General features: G+C 36.8%; 2 protein-coding genes and 2 long non-coding RNA genes across 4 annotated transcripts; 1 reads left to right on the forward strand and 3 right to left on the reverse strand.

Moving 5' to 3' along the window:
- The first annotated feature begins 3,477 nt into the window (after window positions 1-3,477).
- On the forward strand, window positions 3,478-4,267 carry LOC148585860 (uncharacterized). The gene is made up of 2 exons (XR_015912176.1): window positions 3,478-3,892; window positions 4,032-4,267. It is a non-coding gene; the product is annotated as an uncharacterized LOC148585860 (long non-coding RNA).
- A 2,978-nt stretch (window positions 4,268-7,245) lies between these two features.
- On the reverse strand, window positions 7,246-10,795 carry LOC148585861 (uncharacterized). The gene is made up of 5 exons (XM_088516795.1): window positions 9,441-10,795; window positions 9,230-9,331; window positions 8,783-9,143; window positions 8,620-8,679; window positions 7,246-7,312 (listed from the first exon to the last, which is right to left on the reverse strand). The coding sequence occupies exons 1-4, from the start codon at window positions 10,665-10,667 to the stop codon at window positions 8,636-8,638; spliced, it is 1,734 nt and encodes a 577-aa protein (XP_088372921.1). The 5' UTR covers window positions 10,668-10,795; the 3' UTR covers window positions 7,246-7,312; window positions 8,620-8,635.
- An 826-nt stretch (window positions 10,796-11,621) lies between these two features.
- Window positions 11,622-12,622, reverse strand: LOC148585862 (uncharacterized). The gene is made up of 3 exons (XR_015912053.1): window positions 12,444-12,622; window positions 12,171-12,282; window positions 11,622-11,767 (listed from the first exon to the last, which is right to left on the reverse strand). It is a non-coding gene; the product is annotated as an uncharacterized LOC148585862 (long non-coding RNA).
- LOC148585863 (uncharacterized) lies at window positions 12,623-18,414 on the reverse strand. The gene is made up of 12 exons (XM_088516796.1): window positions 18,108-18,414; window positions 16,085-18,059; window positions 15,736-15,993; window positions 15,544-15,649; window positions 14,796-15,439; window positions 14,145-14,695; window positions 13,782-14,020; window positions 13,429-13,659; window positions 13,235-13,327; window positions 13,036-13,137; window positions 12,793-12,930; window positions 12,623-12,673 (listed from the first exon to the last, which is right to left on the reverse strand). Exons 1-12 carry the CDS (start codon window positions 18,412-18,414, stop codon window positions 12,623-12,625), a joined length of 4,695 nt encoding a protein of 1,564 aa, XP_088372922.1.
- Window positions 18,415-22,233: the final 3,819 nt, after the last annotated feature.

Raw genomic sequence — 22,233 nt, forward strand, 5'->3', positions numbered from 1 at the left:
GCTCCAACCAAATAGCGTCATTGCATAGAAAATTCATCACAAACATTGTTTCTAAACAAAAACATGCGAATATATACCTTACAAAAACACGTACATTCATATCATTACAAAAGCACTCTCACTAGAAAGATGGAGAAGTTGTAACAATTGTACATGTGTTGATGACCCAATGAGACCTCGAGGCACAACAAAATGTATCTTATTTTGCCCAGCATATAAAAACACTATTATGTAATATATTGTTGTGCGTCTTCTCTCCCCATCCGGGACAAACCTCAGTAAATTGATTTATCTTTAAAACACAATACCAAAGAATAAATTAAAGTCTCAAATGAAGCACTGACATACAATAGTCACCGAACATTAATTTCACTAGTTAAGCCAAACGTTCAATCCTTGTTGACCGAACTATCGATCTTGAAGCCGAACATTTGATCCTTATTCACCAAACGATCGACCGTAACACAGAATGTTCGATGAAGGCTACAATCTACATGATTATGATTTTTATTTCTTAATTAATTAGGTTCAACGTGCAAGATTAGGATTTCTAATATGACTGTGTCTGACTTTATTTTGTGTATTGTAGAAACTTAGAGGTTGAGATGTCTATGAGTGAGGAGACTAACCCAAGGTAGGTAAATACTTGCATAATTGTTTTTATTCGAATATACGATACATTCGTGAATTGAGTATATATGTTTTACTTTTCAAATAATATGTCATGAGCCTACTCATTTTTATAACATGATTGTAACCATTTCAAATGGTATTTGCTTATTGTATGATTTACAATAAATAAACAATATTTACATTATATGACATGATCGTGGGCTATGGGCTTGACCATATGGTTACAGAGATTTATTTTTATTATTTGGCCTTTGATCCAATGGTTATTTGTGATACATGCACCATGTAATACAGATGGGTCACCATTACCACTTTACTAATAACGTGGGTCACCAGAGGTTGAATTTGGTTAAACTGCTAGTATATAATAATATTCGGGGCACCGATATTGTACTACTCTTGGGATAGCACTAACCATACCAATAAGGAATTAAGGGCTCAAACGGACTATACAAAGGAAAGCTATAATTAATGTTAATATATAAATATATGTTGCATGATTTCCCTGCATTAAAACTCAGTGACTTGTCGGCGGAATTATGTCAACATACTTCAAAATAAACCACATTTTTGACAACATAATAACAGAGGCAACACATACCTACTTTTGCTAAAAACCCAGGTTTAATATTCAATAATCACAAACTGTTTCTTAAGGCTCGATCATGACATAAACCAATTTCATAAAAAAAATTTTACTTTCTAATTCGTGGACATACACAATGACTCTTTTCCACCTATCAAGGATGGAACTACACCGATGTCACTCTCTTTCTCTCTCTAAAATCTCTCTCTCTCAAAGTTCACGGTTACTGGAATGCAAGAATAAGGGACATAAGCTAAAGGGGGTGGTGTATTATTTATAGGCGTGGGGAATGGATAAGGATTAGTAAGGTGGCTAAAAATTTAATACACTTCTCAGACAAAAATCGTATAGGTCAAACGTTAACGCTCGCCTAGGATTAGCCTTGAGGTACATAATTCATGTTAAGTTCGTTGGCTATCATCACATGGTTATTGCACTGTGGCCAATAAAAGAGATTTACAGCATTTTCTTTATTAAACTCTATATTAAAGAATCTAATCATATCCATATATACACCAATGAAGTCAACTCCAACAACCGCCAAAAAAATAAAAAATGTGCTTAGTTACGTTTAGGAATGCGCAAGAGAGTAAGGCCTCATTTGATTTGTGGAATATGTGTCGTTAGGAAAAGAAATAGATATTGCTAGGAATAGAAGATGTTGGAATGAAATAATTATTTCAATTATTTTAGTTTGGTAGCAACACATATTTTATAATTGGAATTGAACCAAAATTACTAAAAAAATCCATATGATTTCTAATTTTTTTAAAACTCAAATTATAAAGAAAAAATAGTTGAAGGTGTGGGTGGCCAACGACGTACCCCCGGCCGATGCCATTGGGGGTGGCCAAGACCACCCCAACGGCACTTGTGGGTGGCTGCGACCATGCACCCCCGAAGGGCTTCGGGGGTGGGCTTGGCCACCCCCAAGGCCTGTTGTGGGTGGCCAGCAACCCATAAGATTTTTTATTTTTTATTTTTTATTTTTAAGTTTGAGAGAAAATTTTTTAAAAAATGTTTTTTTGGAAAACCTTGTCCATTCTCTCAAGAATAACTATTCATCTTATTTTTTTAGAGGAATAAATACTCTTGTATGTAAGGGATTAGTTATTCCCACGAAAAACTATTCATAGGAATAGACTCCTACCAAACAAAATAATGAATATTTCATCATAATAAACATTCTATTCTAGGGTCTATTATGCAAATCAAATGGGGCCTAATTGTTGGGGATAAAATCTACTATGAGTCCCACTCAAGTAACCTAATTCAAATAAATTACAGTTACGTAGAGTTCTGCAATAACTTAGCTACTTTAGGAGATTATTTTTCAACCACCTTCCATTATCTCTCAACCACTACGTAGACAAACCATGATCTATCAACCACCATATGAACGTGGAACGTGTAATAACTGAAAGCAGTTACATAAAACCCTATATAAGGGACGCAACACATTAGGTAAAGGGATCGATCAAATCGTTTCTCAATAACCCTTAGCTCATGCTATATTTTGATTACACATAAGTGTACGTTAACTTAAGCATCAGAGTGTTACGGGCTTAATTGATCAAACACCGTAACAGATAAATAAGGGTATGTAGTTCGAGAAACCCTAATGCCTCCCAATTCAACTCAAGAGCTTAATATTATTAATATTTGCTTAATTTCATTAATAAACATGGTCTCTTTAAATAGAGACTTACAAAACATAATAGAAATAAAAGAATTCTAATGATAATATATTATCTTTAATGATAACGTATAATCTCTAATATTTAAATTATAAATATAATTTTATAAAGATAACTTATTATCTCTAAATATTTTAATTCTAAAACACCTCTATTATTAGACTTGTAACACAGTGTCTTCCCGGTCTTTGAACCAAGGAATCATTTGATATTCTCACTATTTTGCAGTATTTCATCGCGGATCATCGTGGATCAAGCAGTACCCAAAACTAAACTTCAACACTAAGAAACACCATCAACCACCATCAACTTTTGATACATAATTGAAGGGATGGGACAAGGGACAAATGCCAAAAGGATTTCTTGAAAGTTCCGTCACATCTAAAACGTTGAAAAAGTTGACATGCAAACAAAAAACTTAATAATGTAGTCCACGTGTTGGCCACCATGTATCAGCACGACGCGTAAGAAAGAACTAATATATATATATATATATATAGACGTGGGAACATAAAGTACTTAGCTCCACCACATTTGCCTGCTTTCCTTTCTAGTCTTTGCTATATACCTCCAGCGCGCTTCCACATGGGCCAACGTGGCGCCAAGTCCTCTTTCTTGTACGTGGCCACGCGCTACAGCCGCCCTCGCTCCAATGGATCTTCTAAGAAACCACAACCACTCTACCTAATCGGTTTTCTTTGTATATATATAAAACCTAATCTCTCATTGTTTTCATCATCTTCATCTTCTTTTTATCTTTCTGCTTGCATATACACATCTATATCCTTTGTTGGTTTTTGAAGAACTACTTTTGAAACATGAGTTCAAGTGATCAGCTTCCTACATCTGCACAAGGCCCTTATGTAGTGGCTCCACCACCGGCTGGGTATCCTACCAAAGATGACTCCGCCTACTCTCAAAATCCTCCTCCTCGGGTGGAAACCAAGTCTAGGGGCGATGGCTTCTGGAAAGGATGGTAAGCCCTCTATCTATCTCCTCTTGTTTCTTTTCTTTTATTCATTCATTATTTGCTTTCCAGATATATAATTAAAGGAGTGGCATATATATATATTATGATTTATAATTAATTTGTGTCGTATTTGTTTACTGTGCAGTTGTGCTGCCTTGTGTTGCTGCTGTGTACTGGACGCATGCTTCTGATGATCAGGATCCATACAATTCCAGAGACCATTCTTATTGTTTTTCATACACAATTTAGAATCATTCTTTCGATGTGAAAGTCGACCATGTGATTGGCTTCACTTCATTTTCCTATTGTTTTGTTCTTTTTATCACCCTTGTTATTATTATTATGTAGATAATCAAATTGGTTTACTGCTTGGTTTAGATCGATTCTCTCTCTCTCTCTTTATCAAATTGGTTTACTGAGCTGTCCGTGTCCGGATAACGATGTCCCCAAATGATGTACTTTTTTGAAGCAATCTCCAACATCGTTGATGGTAGATCTAAGTACACAACTATCCAAATCGTAAAAAATATGAAATAAAGTTTTGGACACCGAATGAGCCAATCACAAAACGTAAACAGACGGAAATACTTCCATTAACTACAAGAAATTCGGGCTTTAACAACAACAAAATTCATCCCTAAAGTCCAAAAAATCATCGCGGATGCTCCATCTAAATTGCACATTAATGACAACAAAAGTTATCAATGTCGTCGCTAATAACACTTTTGTCCTTGTCGAGAAATAGGCACATATAGTCGTTGATACTAATTAATATTAGGTTTAAATACTCCATAACCCCTTAGGGTTTCTCAACTTTATTTTTTTCTCCCTATGGTTTTATTTTTATCACAGGAGGTCCTTGTGGTTTTGATAAGTGACCAAATTAGTCCATCCGTTAGTTGACCGCTAAGACTGACACATGGACCAATCAGACGTCGACACGTGGCACATATTTATTATTTTTTTAAAAAAAATAAAAAATATATATATTTTTTTTAAAATAAAAAAATGTATTAAAAAAAAAAAAAAAAAAAAAGGGAAACAAATTGGGGGTGGCTCTTGGCCATTTGGGGGTGGCTCGGCCACCCCCTTTGGCCATGGCAGTGGCCTGGCCACCCCCTTGGGCTCCAAGGGGGTGGCCGAAACCACCCCCAGTACCCACTGGGGGTGGCCGAGCCACCCCCATGGAGCCCTAGAGGGTGGCCGAAACCACCCTCAATCACCATTGTTTCTAAACAAAAACATGCGAATATATACCTTACAAAAAACACACTCATATCATTACAAAAGCACTCTCACTAGAAAGATGAAGAAGTTCTAACAATTGTACATGTGCTGATGACCCAATGAGACCTCGAGGCACAACAAAATGTATCTTATTTTGCCCAGCATATAAAAACACTATTATGTAATATATTGTTGTGCGTCTTCTCTCCCAATCCGGGACAAACCTCAGTAAATTGATTTATCTTTATAACACAATATCAAAGAATAAAGTCTCAAATGAGGAACTGACATACAACAGTCACCGAACATTAATTCCATTAGTTAAGCCAAACGTTCAATCCTTGTTGACTGAACTATTGATCTTTAAGCCGAACATTTGATCCTTATTGACCAAACGATCGACCGTGACACAGAATGTTCGATGAAGGCTACAATCTACGTGATTATGGTTTTTATTTCTTAATTAGTTAGGTTCAACGTGCAAGATTAGGATTTTCTAATATGACAGTGTCTGACTTTATTTTGTGTATTGTAGAAACTTATAAGAGGTTGAGATGTCTAAGAGTGAGTAGACTCACCTGAGGTCAGTAAATACTTGCATAATTGTTTTTATTCGAATATACAATACATTTGTGAATTGAGTATGTTTTACTTTTCAAATAATATGTCATGAGCCTATTGATTTTTATAACATGATCGTAACTATTTCAAATGGTATTTGCTTATTGTATGATTTACAATAAATGAACAATATTTACATTGTATGACATTATCGTGGGCTATGGGCTTGACCATATGGTTACAGAGATTTATTTTTATTATTTGGCCTTCGATCCAATGGTTATTTGTGATACATGCACCATGTAATACGGATGGGTCACCATTACCACTTTATTAGTAGCATGGGTCACCCGAGGTCGAATTTGGTTGAGCTGCTAGTATATAATAATATTTGAGGCACTGGTATTGTACTACTCTTGGGACAGCACTAACCATACCAATAAGGAATTAAGGGCTCAAACCGACTATACAAAGGAAAGCTATAATTAATGTTAATATATAAATATATGTTGCATGATTTCCCTGCATTAAAACTCAGTGACTTGTCGGCCGAATTATGTCAACATACTTCAAAATAAGCCACATTTTTGACAACATAATAAGAGAAGCAACACATACCTACTTTTGCTAAAAACCCCGAGTTTAATGTTCAATAATCACAAACTGTTTCTTAAGGCTCGATCATTACATAAACCAATTTCATAAAAATTTACTTGCTAATTCGTGGACATACACAAGGACTCGTCGCTAAAAGCCCACATGTCGTCGCTGATGGTCATCAGCGATGACTATGGTCGTCGCTCCTTGTCGTTGCAAGTAGTCCGTCGTTAAAGACTAAACAGCGACGACATTGCATGTCGTCGCTGATAAGTATTAACAGCGACGACTTTTGTCGTCGCTAATAACTGTAAAAGGTGGTCGCTGAAAATGCTTGATAAAGTCGATGGGGTCGCAGATGTTTGTGTCATCAGCGACGACATTGTCGTCGCTGATGACACACGCATCAGCGACGACATGTGTCGTCGCTGATGACACACGCATCAGCGACGACACATGTCGTCGCTGATGACACACGCATCAGCGACGACAAATGTCGTCGCTGATGACACACGCATCAGCGACGACAAATGTCGTAGCTGATGACAAACATATCAGCGACGACAAATGTCGTCGCTAATGAGGCACATATCAGCGATGACAAATGTCGTCGCTGATGATGCAAATTTCAGGAACAATATTTAGCATGCATTAGTAACAGCAAATGTCGTCGTTGCTGATGATCGTCGTCGTCAACATCAAATGCTTTTCTTTTTGGCCGATTAATGTTTTAAATTGTTTGGTATGAATGATCTAAACATAACAATATATTAAAGCTTACTTAAGAACTCTTTTTCTAATTAAATATGCTAAAAGGTCTGAAACAGAATTAATTACAAGTGAAGAAGTCTCAAAAATGGCTTGAGAAAACTACATAATTGTCAAGTTTTAAGCAAGTGCCAAAGAAGGCATACATCAACAACAATGTTCATTGAGAAATTAAACTTCATATATAGCTAAGCAGCAAAAAAAAAGATTACAAAAAAAGCTTTCCAGATGTAAGAACTGATAACCTGTACGACTCATCAATACCATATGTAACTGCACAGAGAAGAAGAACATATATTAGACAAGAAAACTCACTTAAAAACTACAAGCGTGTCTAATATAATAACCATATAGTTGGACAAACAGTTGCTACTCAAACATGAAAAAACGTAGTAAAAAAAGAACATTGTCCATCATGTATCACAGCATAGAGGAATTTCATACCATAATTGATACAGTAAATCATGGCAAGACAAAGCAACAGGTTCCCAACCAAACAATGAAGAAATTGCGGGGCTTGAGACTTGGGACAATGGAAAGCCATATGAACAGGCTGCTAAAGTTGAAGAACAAGATTTATTTGAATGGAAAAAATCTTTCCCTATATGGCACCTTGAGAAAAACCAAATCAAATATCTAAAAATAAAATCAAATATCTTTCCCTACATGGCACAAAGAAACACACATAGTGCAGGCGCCAGGCGTGCAGCTCAACAAACTAAGAAGTAAGAAATAAAATATTTGCTTATTTTCCATTCTTCCTCACTTTTCTAAGCAACCTAATATATACAAAGATCAGATCCGAAAAATCATACAAAATACAAACCTCAGCGGCAGCTTATGAGAACCACAAGCAGACTTAATGTAATAATTTAAAAAAAAAAAAAAAAAAAAAAATTCCTGTTTGATTACTGAAGAAAACGAAATGAAAGATGATAGGGCATATTTACAATACCCAGTTTCTAACCAAAAATCATTATGAGAATCCAAGTTCTTATTTCTTTCCTCCAAATTTTATCATCAACGAAATGACCTACAAGATGAAGAATTGCACTGCCAAGACTTTTACTCCACAACCAGCAGCAGTAACGGTGCAAGGAGAGAATGATGTTTGTATATGTTTGGTTTTGGTAAGAAAAAAAAAAAAATCTAACACCAAAACGCCCTGAGTGACTAACGCAAGTGTAGAAATGCCTCATAAGCTGTAAATTTAAATAATTTCCTAAGATAACAGCAGAGGTTCCCAGAGAACACAAAATAAGTAAATCCAAAATGAAGTTTCCTTATAATTATAAACAAGACCCAAATTCCTAGTTTCACTTTCCTAACTTTTTTTTAGATAATTAATAAACCAATCTCAATAAAAGAACACATTCCTCACTAACATCCATTTGCAGCCATTGCTGATGGAAAAATACAATTTTCTAGTTTGCACATTACAATTACCTAAAAGGAGAAACAATCAACTGGAGTTGATAGATACTTTAACACATCAATCAAAATCAAACTTCCATCCGAAAATCAATCATCCAAATTCCATCAAAGTAGTAAATAAATCACAAAATGAGCAAAATTCTTACCAATTTTCATGTTTCTTTAAACATTCCAATCAAAATGAGCAATATTCAGACCTTGTGTTCCTATAACATATAGAAAAGAAAACAAAGATGTCATCAGTAATAAATTAGTTGTTCGGGTTCAATTAAAGCATAACGAAACATATCTATCACACAACTATTTTACCTAAAACATGTGACATTAGGAGATCAAATTGGCGCTTTGATTCTTGTCTAATTTGCTCTATTTGTTCATCCATTTTTCTATCTTTTTCCACTAACTCATTTTGCAGTTCCTCTATTTGTTCATTTCTTTTTCTATCTTTTTCCACCAACTCATTTTGCAGTTCCTCTATTTTTCTATTTGTTTCCTCCAACTCAAGGTTGAGTTGGGTGCCATATACTTGCGAAGAAGAAGATGGAGTAGGTATGACAAATTTTCCCATCCCTCTAACATGGCCAAAACGTTTCCCACCAAGAGCTTGTGTAAATATTTCCTCTTCATCTACTTCTACCTCTTTGTCAGCCAACTTCTCTACCATCAAATTCTTCAGAAGCAACCAAAATCAACAGGTTAGCCGTAAAACAATGTGAGACAAGATATTAACAGAGAGCAGAAATTTCAACTACTTACGTATCGTTCTTCACACTGCGGAGTCACAAATTTCCCGTCTTTATTTGTGTGAGAGATCTTATAAAAGTCAATTAGATTGGGCTCTTCTTCATCCTCTCCTGCCTACACATAATAGACATATAATTAACATATGCTCTAAACATAATTATTAAAATAATGTAATAGTATAAAATTACATTATTACATTATTTAAAGTGTCCTTTAAAATTACATTATTACTCTTCTTCAAAGTGTCCTTTGTTTTTCCTTTAATATTCAGCAGTGTACCTAAGAGACTATCACATATGTTCTTCTCAATATGCATGACATTCAAATTGTGTCTCAGTTTCAATGTTGACCAATAAGGCAAATTAAAAAAAATACTCTTCTTCGTCCAATTCAACTCACACTCTTCACGCGTTCTCTTCTTTTTTTTGGTCTCATCTTTTCCAAACGGCAAATTTGGTACATTCTCTAATTGTTGTAACAATTGATCTCCAGATAATTCATTAGGTGCCATTCTATGCTCCTCAGTACCGTCAAAGAGAGATTTTTTTGTGCGCCATATATGCCCCTGAGGTAAGAACCGACGATGAGCCATGTAGCATGACTTACCTCCAAACTTCAACCTTTTGGACGCTGTATCCTTGTTACATACTGGACACGCCAGGTGTCCCTTAGTTGACCACCCAGACAAGTTTCCATATGCAGGAAAATCATTTATAGTCCATAATAATGCTGCATGCAACTTAAAGTTCTCCTGCGTCGATGAGTCATATGTAAGAATGCCTTCATTCCATAATTCTTGCAAATTATCCACCAATGGTTGCAGATACACATTAATTTCATTTCCAGGTGCCTTAGGTCCAGGGATAAGTAAGGACATCATCAAATACGGATCTTTCATACACCTCCACGGAGGTAAATTATACGGCACAAGTATTACTGGCCACATCCTGTATGATGTACTCATATTACCAAATGGGTTAAAACCATCGCTTGATAAACCAAGTCGCACGTTGCGGGAATCATTAGCAAATTGAACATGTTCTTTATCAAACTCTTTCCACAATATTGAATCTGCTGGATGTCTTAGATTTCCATCATCTCGACACCCATCTTTGTGCCACCTCATATCTTTGGCAATATCTTTCGACAAAAACAACCGTTGCAACCTCGGTTTTATTGGAAAATACCGTAAGACCTTATGAGGAATTTTCTTACCTGTACCTTTGACATTTGCCCATCTTGACGTATTGCATGTTGGACATTTTTCTTTATCTGCATGTTCCTTTCGGAAAAGCACACAAGAATTCTTGCATGCATGTATCTTCTCATAACTTAAACCCAAGCCTCGCCTCAATCGTTTTGCTTCATAATACGATCTTGGTAATGTCTCCCCATCTGGGAGAGCCCTCTTTATCAAGTCAATCACCATATCGAACGCCTTGTTACTCATATTGCAAAAATTCTTTATATGAAGTAGATTCGTAGTGAAAGCAAGTGTTGAAAATTTCTTACAGCCTGGATAAAGTTCACGTCGAGCATCTTCCAACAGTTGGTCAAAATTTTTCGATTCATAACCATTGGTTGTTGGACCTGGAGTCACTACAAAAATTATGTGGGTTAGTAACAGTGGTTTAGTAACGTGTCACTAGGGTTAACACGTTACTAAATTTTAGTAACATGTATATAGTAACGTGTCTGGCATGTTAGGAATTTGATTGTTGCTAAATCCCGTTTAGTAACGTGTTAAGACTGACACGTTACTACTTAGTAACGTGTCAATTTACTGACACGTTACTAATACTTAGTAACGTGCCATAAATCGACACGTTACTACTTAGTAACGTGTCGATTTACTGACACGTTACTATACTTAGTAACGTGTCATAAACTGACACGTTACTACTTAGTAACGTGTCAATTTTTGACACGTTACTAAGTATAGTAACGTGTCAGTAAATTGACACGTTACTAAGTAGTAACGTGTCAACAATAGTATAGTAACGTGTCAAAAACTGACACGTTACTACTTAGTAACGTGTCAGTTTTTGACACGTTACGAATTTGTGCATGAAAAAAAAAAAAAAATTTTAAATTAATTTCTCCAAATTTTGTTTATTTGTACACACCTGATCATACATCATAAATTGCTCTCACCATACATCATCAATTGCTATCAACATACATCCATTTCTCAAGTCCTATCCCAACATTCCCCACAACATATATCCATTTCATGTCCACAAAAATTGATATATATATATATATATACAACAACATTGTTGTATATTACGTCATTGTCCACATCTCAAGTCCTATCCCAACATTCCCCACAACATATATCCATTTCATGTCCACAAAAATTGATATATATATACAACAACATTGTTGTATATTATGTCAGGCGTCTCACAAATAAATTATAACTATATACATATACATTAACAAAACCTTAAACATACAAGTTAAGTGATTCTCGAGTACATTACGTATAAACACCCCAACAAAAAATCTGGTGAACACCATCATAACGGGTCGATCTCTCCGCACTCACTGCAAATGATTACACAACAATTAGTCAGCAAACAAACACTCGAACAATCAATCAGGAATCATCAAGTCCTAAGCGACTAACTTCGTCAAACTATACAAACGTCATACTCAACAATATTTAACAGTAGTGAAGTGAATAAACAGACGATAAATAACTTCAACGCTATAGCTACACTGCCAACACACACCTTAGAGTACAACGCTATAGTTTCAATGATAATCCAAACTGTGAAAATGATCTAAAATTACAAAGCATATATATGATCTACGCGTATCCAGCATTTCCACAACCACAACACATATTAATTTGTATTCCTAATTCCAAGTATTTTGAGTTAAGTATATACGCTATTTATAAATATTCGATAATAACTGGCGCGAAAGAAGTCATATGTATACATACGGGCTTGCTGAACCAGTGGTACAATGTCTTGATAAGCGAGACTTTTGTCCACTCGGGGTCCGTTGTGGGTGTTCGTTTTGATTGTCATCCTCAGCTTCTAGCCTTACGTCATCTACACATATTACCGTATAAATGTGTTATACACATGCATGTATTCCAAAAACATATGAACAAAGTGTGATTACCAAACAAATTTATTAACTATTAAATTGATATCCATTTCAGAAGTTACTCGTATTACTTTAAGAGAAACAAAAACTAATATAGTTTTACCTGGTCCGCTAGCTACTGAGGACCTCACAATCGCACGGACTGGGGATTCTAAGTCTGGCGGAGCTCTAACATTGGTCACCTCTGGCTCGGAGACATGTCTCGAGCTCTCAAGCACACGAAGTCGGGCCTCATACGCCGCCATCTGTGCAGCCATAAGTGCACTAAACTCCGCAGTAATCTCAGACCTCTGCTGTGCCAACTGTGCAGCCATATCTATCTTGTGCTGCTCCCTTTCAGCTCCGAGTGCTCTTTCAATCATTTCCGGGACATTTGAGCTTCTTGGGTTCTGTGAGGATGGTTTATAGTAAGAGTAGATGTTGCCGTGCGTAGGAAGAATATTCTTACTAACCCCCCGAACACGACCCGCATATTCTGGCTTAGAGTTATGCACTTGGGCGTATACGTCGTTTGGTGCCCACCGAATGGTCCCATGAGGAGCGTCTGCCAATTCTGCAGGATCGGTTTCCACTAGCTCCTCCATCAACAACTGTAAGTTACATTACATCAAATCATTGTTATTTATGTTGTCCATCACAAATAAATTTTCTATACACAAATACAAATAAAAAGATGAAGGGTGTAAACAACATACAACTCTCTCCTCGACCACCCGATTTGGGAAGCTACCGTCTGTCTTTCGGTGAGTCTTGATGTAAGCCTTCGCTCGAGTAAGAGTTATGCCCGTATTAATTACCTGCAATTAAAAACCCACAACACAATCCATATGTTAGTATGTATATTAAATTAATGATGACATATATATGTATATAAATGGTAAATGACAGACATACCTCCTCATTGCATAACCTTGCCAAGCTCTTCGAGCCAGTGCAGTGTGGTGTGTTATTCTTGGCTTGTATCTCTCTCATATGCTGAGCAAAGTCCTACACGTACACAACACATATACGTTATTAATTTGTGACACATCTTTATAATATTAAACTGTTACTGAAACTACACAATTGAAATTAACTTAGTAACCTACTTGATACGCGGGATCACACCATTGCTCCAACAATATATCCACGTCTGTCGTGTTGTAGTCTTTAAGGAGCTGGGACATCCTTTGCTTCACTATCGTAGGCGTCTCACCTCGTTGAATATGGATTCTCGCTCTAAAGTCATGTCTCCAACGCCTCAACTTGTCGCCCATGTCACGGAATGCGTCCTTCTTGATCGCCACAATGTCAAAGCCAGGCGGGATATAAAACTGCGTCTGCATAAGTTTCAAATTGAGAAATTATGACATGTACATCAATTAATCGTTAGTACCAGTGAGTCAAATAACTGCTATGTACAGTTGACTGTAAATTGAGAATTTCGTAACGTTTCACATACCATCAATGAGCTCCACAAGTCCTCCTTCGTGTTGTCGGGTACCTTCAACCAGTCGTCAGATATCCTAAGGAAAGCCCCGCCCCTCACAGTCTTGCCCGTCACCCGTCTAAATTTTGACCCGCTTAGTCCTACTGGCTGCCACGATCCATTATACTCCATCACAATCCTTTTCCCAAGGGGGATGTCCCATACCTTGCGCGACGTATTTATATGCAACACTTCAATATTATTCTGTGAATCTGCATTGATGTTTAACACACAAAAATTAAAAAATACCGACATTAATCGGAAGTGAATGCTTATAAATAGAATAAAATATATAAACAAATACATACTTATTTCAACATTGACTACTATACATACCTATCGTCCGAACCTCGCTGATACCCAACACTTGCCCAGCAAGTCCAGCAGGCTGGCCGTCCAATAAGTCAGCTGTCTCCACCTCAATGTCCTCATCGGCCTGCGTATCACTATCATCCAAGCGTGCTATGCTGTGTGGTGGGCGATCAAAAAAGTCGTGCAGCAACCGACCCAGCTGGGTCAAATTTGCTGGCGGGGATTGCAAATCCGGAGATTGCCCGAACTGGGTAAGGCCTGTCCGACGGGATGGGTCAAGCAAATCTGGGTCTACTTGACTCGAGGAGCCTGGAATATCTTCATTATTGTTGAAGATATAATTATGTGTCGCAGGGGGTGGCTCGTCTACATGCTCTGGAAGTATCGGTCGATACCCTGGCTGCTGACGCAGTAGCATAGCAATGTCCTGCGCCTCATTGTCATTAGGGTCGAACAGTCTCAACCCACGTCCACCCGTAGTCTGTCGCGTAGAAGACGGTGTCCCTCGTCCTCTTTTTGTCCTCCCTCGATTACTCATACTACCCTGCGAAATAAACGAGCGCGGGATTAGTAATCTATACAATGTATTAGATATACAATAAATGTTTAAATATACACCAACAAACCAATGAATGACAATCAATGTATAAATATATAACAAAGCCAAACATGTACACAATATTGAAATATAATGTGATAACATACGCTTCGATCGGTGCTAAATCTTGTCGAACGTATTCGACGTCATCATGCGGATCATCATGATTTCTGTTCAATACTAGTGGCTCACTCTCGTGGTAGTTGACATGATCATCATGAGGCCCTTCGCCCTGACCAACGTCGTATATGTTTCTAGGTTTTGTCCTTACAGCACAAGCCCAATCTGGGTTCCTTTCATCTTCGACGTAAAAAACTTGTTCCACTTGAGATGTCAGCACATACGGTTCATCAGTAATCAACTCTCCCGTATGGACAAGGTTTTTAAAGTTCACAAATGTTAAGCCATACTTGTCCACCTTATATCCCCTGTCCAATGTGTTGTCCGCCCAATCACACTTAAACATAACATACTTCGTCCTATCGTAATACTCCACCTCAAGTATTTGGGTTAGCTTCCCGAAGTATATTTGGCCATCAACAGTTAGCACGCACACCCCACTGTTCTGCGACCTCTTTCCCACATCATGTGCAACCGTACGAAACAACTTGCCGTTCACAACATATTTATTATACTGGACTCCTGAGATCATCGGCCCTCTACAATGTATTACTAGTTTCTGACCCATTTCATTCCTACGTTGATCGTCCAAACGATCGACCTGCGAGTATAATATAATTAAAGTCGCATAGTTAGTTTGTTGAGGGAATAGAAATAAGAATCAAATACAAGAAATTTAATAGGCACACATGACATTAGTCTTACGTAGTCACGGTACCAATGGCAAAATTGCTCAACATGTTGGGTTTCCAACTGATCATCCGTGAGTCGCCCCCTAATTCTCGGTTCCCTAAGTGTATCCATGTGCATCCTACAATTTCAAATTAAATATGAAAACCATAAGATACAACTAAGGGTGTAAGATAAATGAACATTCTATGCTATAAACCGACTCACATCCGTAATTGGAGAAACTCTTCCGAGTTAAACATAATATAACGGTGGATTTGAGTCAATGTGCGTTTGTCGAGGTCGACTCGTGTCCCAGCCCCCTTAGACCCATCCGGGTTTCTTTGCGGCCTATTGTGAAATGTCGGTACGTTATCTAAATAATGAGAGCAAAATGTCACCAACTCAGTTGCAATATACCCCTCCGCAATGCAGCCCTCAGGAGCCGCTTTATTTCGCACATTAGATTTAAAACCCCCAAGGCTCCTACATATCAAAGCAGTCAATCATTGGATTTAATTGTTTTAAAATAAATGAAGAGAGAAAAAATGTAAGTCTTGCGTCGAATTAACTTTACCTCTCTCCCGGATACATCCACCTATATTGTACAGGTCCACCGAAGCGGCATTCACGGACAAGATGCACGACAAGATGAACCATGCTCGTGAAAAACCCAGGTGGAAATACCTGTTCCATCTTGCACAAAGTGATATAGACATCACTCTCAATACGATTCATATCCTCCGCAGTCAATGCCGTCGAACAAATGCCTCTGAAGATTGCAGACAGTTCAACAAGAGGTCTAACCACTTTATCTGGCAGTGACGTAGCACGCAATGCAATAGGAAGAAGTTGTTGCATCAGTACGTGATTGTCATGGCTCTTCATTCCCGAAATCGATCGGTCTTTAAGATGTACACACCTGAAAATGTTCGAGGCATATCCGTCGGGTACCCTAACATTTCGAAGAACTTTCAAGAAACTAGTTTTATCTTCATTGGACATCGTGTGACAAGCTGGGGGCATATAGATTATCCCATCTGCCGTGAACGGATGAAGTGTAGGTCTCAAACCCAATTCTTGCAAGTCTTTACGTGCTTCAAGGTTGTCCTTTGTTTTCCCTTTGATACCCAATAGTGTGCCTATTATGTTGTCCATCACATTTTTTTCTATGTGCATAACATCAAGATTGTGCCGTAATAAATTATCTTTCCAATACGGCAACCTAAAAAAAATACTTTTCTTCTTCCACACAACATTATCATTATGAGTCCTCTTCCTATTTGATTTATCAATGGGCTTTGACTTACCAGCGCTCTCATCCCCAAATACCATCCCTTCTAACTGTTTTAGAATTTCATCTCCACTTGGCACATTGGGGGCACATTTTAGTTCTTGGCTACCGTCAAAAGTTCTTTTGTTCCGCCTCCATGGATGATCCATGGGCAAGTATCGCCTATGCCCCATAAAGCAAAATTTTTTCCCGTATTTTAATCGTCTAGACTTTGTTGCATGCATACAGCAAGGGCATGCCTTTCCACCCCCGGTGGGCCACCCGGACAAGCTTCCGTATGCGGGAAAGTCATTAATTGTCCACATCAACTGTGCTCTGAGCATAAAATTCTTTTTCAGGGAGACATCAAATGTTTGTACCCCTACATTCCATAGTTCATGTAATTCTTCAATTAAAGGTTGCAGGTAAACATCTATATCTATTCCAGGTGAACTTGGACCTGGAATAATCAAAGATAATATAAAAGAAGTTTGTTTCATACACATCCAAGGAGGCAAGTTGTATGGTACTAGCATTACAGGCCAAATACTGTAGGATGTGCTCAAGTTTCCAAAAGGATTAAACCCATCTGAGGTGAGGCCAAGCCTTACATTCCTGCTGTCCGCTGAAAAATCCGGATATAAATTATCAAATGACTTCCACGCTTCACCGTCGGCCGGATGTCTCAACACACCATCTTTTGTGCGGCCGTCTGCATGCCATCTCATATGGAGCGCAGTATGCTGCGACATAAACAACCTTTGTAGCTGTGGTATGATTGGAAACCACCGCAACACTTTCATTGGACGTCGCTTACTCGACGTTATGGGCTGCCCATCCTCGTCTAAATAGATTTCATCCTTCCATTTAGATTCTCCACATTTAACACATAATTCTAAATCCTTATTGCCCTTCCAGAACAACATACAGTTATTACGACAAGCCGGTATCTTCTCATACCCGAGTCCCATATCCCTTAGAAACCTTTTCGCCTCATATGTATTACCGGGCAAACCCCCATCATCTACAGGAAGCAACTGATTGATGAAATCTAGGAAAGCTGAGAATATCGTATTACTAACTCCACCCACACACTTCAAGTTATACAAATGTACAGTAGCACTCAATTTACTGTGTTTGGTCTTCTCATGAAGTGGCTGGTTCGCGTTTTTAAGTAAGTGCTCGTACTTTCGTACGTCACATTCATCGGCTTCATCATGCACAATGTGTTCTTCCTCACCTTCCACCTCGACCTGATGCTCACAATTGTCTTCCCTGACTTCGTGCATGCCAAATAAATCACGCAACAGGCTGTGCATATTTCCACCTTGTTCTCCGCTTTCACCCGCATGTACGGTCGGACGGTTCAAATGAGCGTCTTCAACTGGAGCTCTTACAGGCCTCTCGCCGTGAAAAATCCATTGTTGGTATTGTGGCCACATTCCTTTCCCCCCTGTCAAGTGCTCGTAAACCAACCCTGGCGGGTGTTTCCTGTTGTTTCGACACATCTTACAAGGGCACGCAATAAGTCCATTTGGAGTTCTACAATTCCTAACTGCAAAGTCTACAAATGATTTACACCCGTCTCTGTATTCCTTCGTACCCCTAGACTTCGTCATCCAACTCTTGTCCATAGCGTTACTACGTACATTAAGTAAGTCGAAGTTAGTTTTGTAATAACCATATCGAAAATATTGCCCACTAATTAATTTAACTACATTTGTTATTTATGACGACCCTAAACAAAAGCACTAAATTGAAAATAAAAAAATGAATGAATGTGGAATGAAGATACACTAGCCTCAACCATTCAAGTAACTTTTACAGTATTCAAGGAAAATACACTACTCTCTTCCAACATCGATCGGTGGAAGAGAATAAAAAAATTTAATGGATCACATGCTAGGATTCCCATTTAATAATATTTGTCTTAATATTTGTCTTAACTTTAAATATTAGAAAAAATAGAGGTTGTATTGGCATTTAACTGCATTTTCTATAATATGTTTTCAACAAACCGGATTTGGTCATTCTAATATATATATATATATATATATATATATATGGCGACAAACAGAAGTAAACCTCGAAATATGCATGCCAATTTATGAAATCAACCAAAAGAGGAGAGGATCTATTTATGATTCGGATCAAATTTTATTATATTTAATGGTATATATGTTTAAATGACATACAATATATACACTATTAAATACGAATATCAGGAAATCAAACAAAATATATATATATATATATATATATTATCGACGTGCCTGATTAAAAACGAAAGTGTATTTAGTTGAAGATTTAAGGTCATAAGTTTGTTAGATGAAGAATGTTCCAAATTTAAGGGCAAGACAGTAATCAATTTGTTGTCAATGAAAACTTGAAAACCAGAAAATTGGGAAAAAAGGTCATGAGCATAATAAAATTTCAGCCTGAAGTTCTTTGGATTTTTCTTTTTCTTTTCATTTTATTATTATTTGAGAGGGAGGGAGGCTTATGCCCTTTCCATGAGTCCAGCTTATGACCAAGCAGAGGAACAAGAAAAACAAAGAAACAAAACAAAACAGGGCATACAAGTAGGAAATAACCAGGCAACTTCAACCCAAATACAAAGCAAAAAGGTATAACATATAGAAAAATATAGCAAATTTGATCATTAACATTCATACCTGCAAAGATGCCAACAGTTGTCAGATTTGCAATCGCTATTGTCTGATATATTAGGTATTCAGTCAAGAAATGACCAAAGGCATATATGATAAGAAGGTAGCCAAATAAAGTGGCTTATTTTCAAGGTTAAATGCACAAAGAAAGCAAAGGGTGCAAGTTAAAAGCGTCCAAACTCCAAATGTCCTTCCATGAACTCCAGTCACTACAAAGAGGGGAAGAAATTGAAGGAAAAAAAAAAAAAATCATCAGGACCATGTAGAACACATAAACCACAACATGAAATGGAAAAAAAGAAAATTAATATGGCATAAGAACATAGAAAAGAGAAAGGGGGGAAACTATTCATTGCCCTTGCAAGGTCCTGGAACAAATCTACAAGCTAAGAAACTTTGTTCTTGTTATTATAATCGAAATCCAACATTCCACGTCTTTCTCCAGATATTTTTTCCTTTTCTTTTTATTATTTCAAGATTGGCAAGAAAGACATTTTTTGAACCTGAATCACAAACAAGTCGTAGTTTTTTTCTTTTAGATATATAATAATCTCATAAAGCAGCCAGAAAGAACCAATTGAATTTCAACCCACAACAACAAAACACAGCACACGAATAAGAACATGGTTCTCATATCTTTCTGCCTACATATCAACCGCTGTTGAAACCAGCAAATTTTGTCAGCTTTGCAAATTGATCAATCAAACAGATCAATTCCACAAACGCAAAGCAAACTCAGAGAACCCAAAATGGAGTGCAATTAAAGAAAGCAACCAACCAACAGGCAACAACTACAATACAAATAAAAATATAAAATGGAAAACCCCTTTTATAATAAAATGGACTGCAATTGTTTTTTGAGCAAACAATTTTGTAAAAGAAAAAAAATTCAACTACTTGAATGCATAACTAATTAATAATCTATAGAAAACTACTTAAACCTTAATTAATCAAGGTGATTTTTTTTTTCCTTTTCCTTTGCTTTCCTCAGCTTTCTTAGCTGCCAAACAGTAATTTTAAGATTCCTAAATCAATCAAACAATAATATCAAAAAAATCCCCTAATATGCCATTCAAACAATAATGGTTGCAGGAAATCAAACAAAAGCTAAACAAATTTGAGAAATTAAAATGGGTTTCTTTTCACTCCTATATCAAATTTCTCAAACATCAAATTTGAGAAATTTGAGTATATACCTGCAGTATAGTATTGGAGAGGGGGAGAGTGTCGGAGAGTCACCTGGGTTCGACGCCGCCGGAGTGACAGAGGCCGCCGGGATGGAGACAACGCCGGCCAACGACGTAGAAGAGAGGAAACGAGCGGGGGAGAGAGGAGGCAGGGCGCACACGTGGGAGGAGCTAGAAGCAGAAATGCAGCAACGCCGGAGGAGAACCAAACGGCCGGAGGAGGAAGAGAGAAAAAAAATCACTGTTTGGGAGGGGATACACGGTGCTGGCGCGCTGGACTGGAGGGAAAGAAAAGGAAGAAGAAAAAGAAGAGGGAAAAAGAGGAGAACTTTGGAGGAGAAGCAGCTGGTACTCGTGCAGCAGGGGAAAAAAAATTCAAAAGAAATAATATTTTCCAACTTAGTAACGTGCCACACATGGCACGTTACTAAGTTGCTAAAATAATAGTTTTTTAATCTTTTTTTTTTAAAATATATATATATATATATATATATATATATATATATATATATATATATATATATATATATATATATATAGTGTCAAAAAATGTATATTGTGTCGAAAAATATATATATATAGTGCCGGAAAAACACTTGTTGGACTAGGATTTTATTCTATAAAAAATTGTGTCGGAAAAACTTCTTCCATCCGGATGTATAAAATTGTCATATACAGAGACTAAAACTATATTGTTTCGACTTGAGGAAACGAACTTAAATAAATACATAATCACATAGAAATATATAATTTGTCTTTTACATAGTATAAGAAGAATTTTAAAACTTTTGGGGCCCCCCAATGGTATATGTGAGTCCGCCCATGGTCATATAATTATGCTAACCCATTACTCGCTGAAATGGGTTACCAATTTTTTAATAATGTCTTTCTTGATTTTATGTATTTTTCCCTACATTTTTTATAGGGGTATTTTTATCATTTTAGTTCAAAAAGGGTTACTTTACAAACTTTTTTTGTAGTTTGAGTAGATATTAATGCAATATTTAATTTGAGAGATATTATAAAGTGAGTGTTAGCTAGTTTCAAGATTTGTTTTTTTTCTTTCAAATTTTTAAATAAATTGACAACATGCATATACTAAAATGATTTATTTAGTTTTCATAATAATTTTGTTCCATTTTATAATAACATATACTAAAGTAGCTACGAAGAGATCCAATTGTTGCTCATGTACAAATTAAATTATTCATATTACTACACTAGTATATAGATAAAGCTTTCCATTTGATATATTTATCATATTGTAATGATAATTAAACTTAGAAATAATATTCTAGACTATATATACAGAGTTGCTAGTATTTTTTTAAATACATATATATATTTTTAAAATAACAAATATGTAACCAAATAATATTAATGGTATTAATTAATTTGACAAAAAATTAGTAACGTGTCAGTTTGACACGTTACAAATTAGTAACGTGCCAAAATGACACGTTACAAATTTGTAACGTGCCAAAATGACACGTTACAAATTTGTAACGTGTCATTTTGGCACGTTACAGATTTGTAACGTGTCATTTTGGCACGTTACTAATTAGTAACGTGTCAAACTGGCACGTTACTAATTTGT

This window comes from Corylus avellana, chromosome 5 (assembly GCF_965113065.1).
Source record: "Corylus avellana chromosome 5, dhCorAvel1.hap1.2, whole genome shotgun sequence".
Taxonomy (NCBI): Eukaryota; Viridiplantae; Streptophyta; class Magnoliopsida; order Fagales; family Betulaceae; genus Corylus; species Corylus avellana.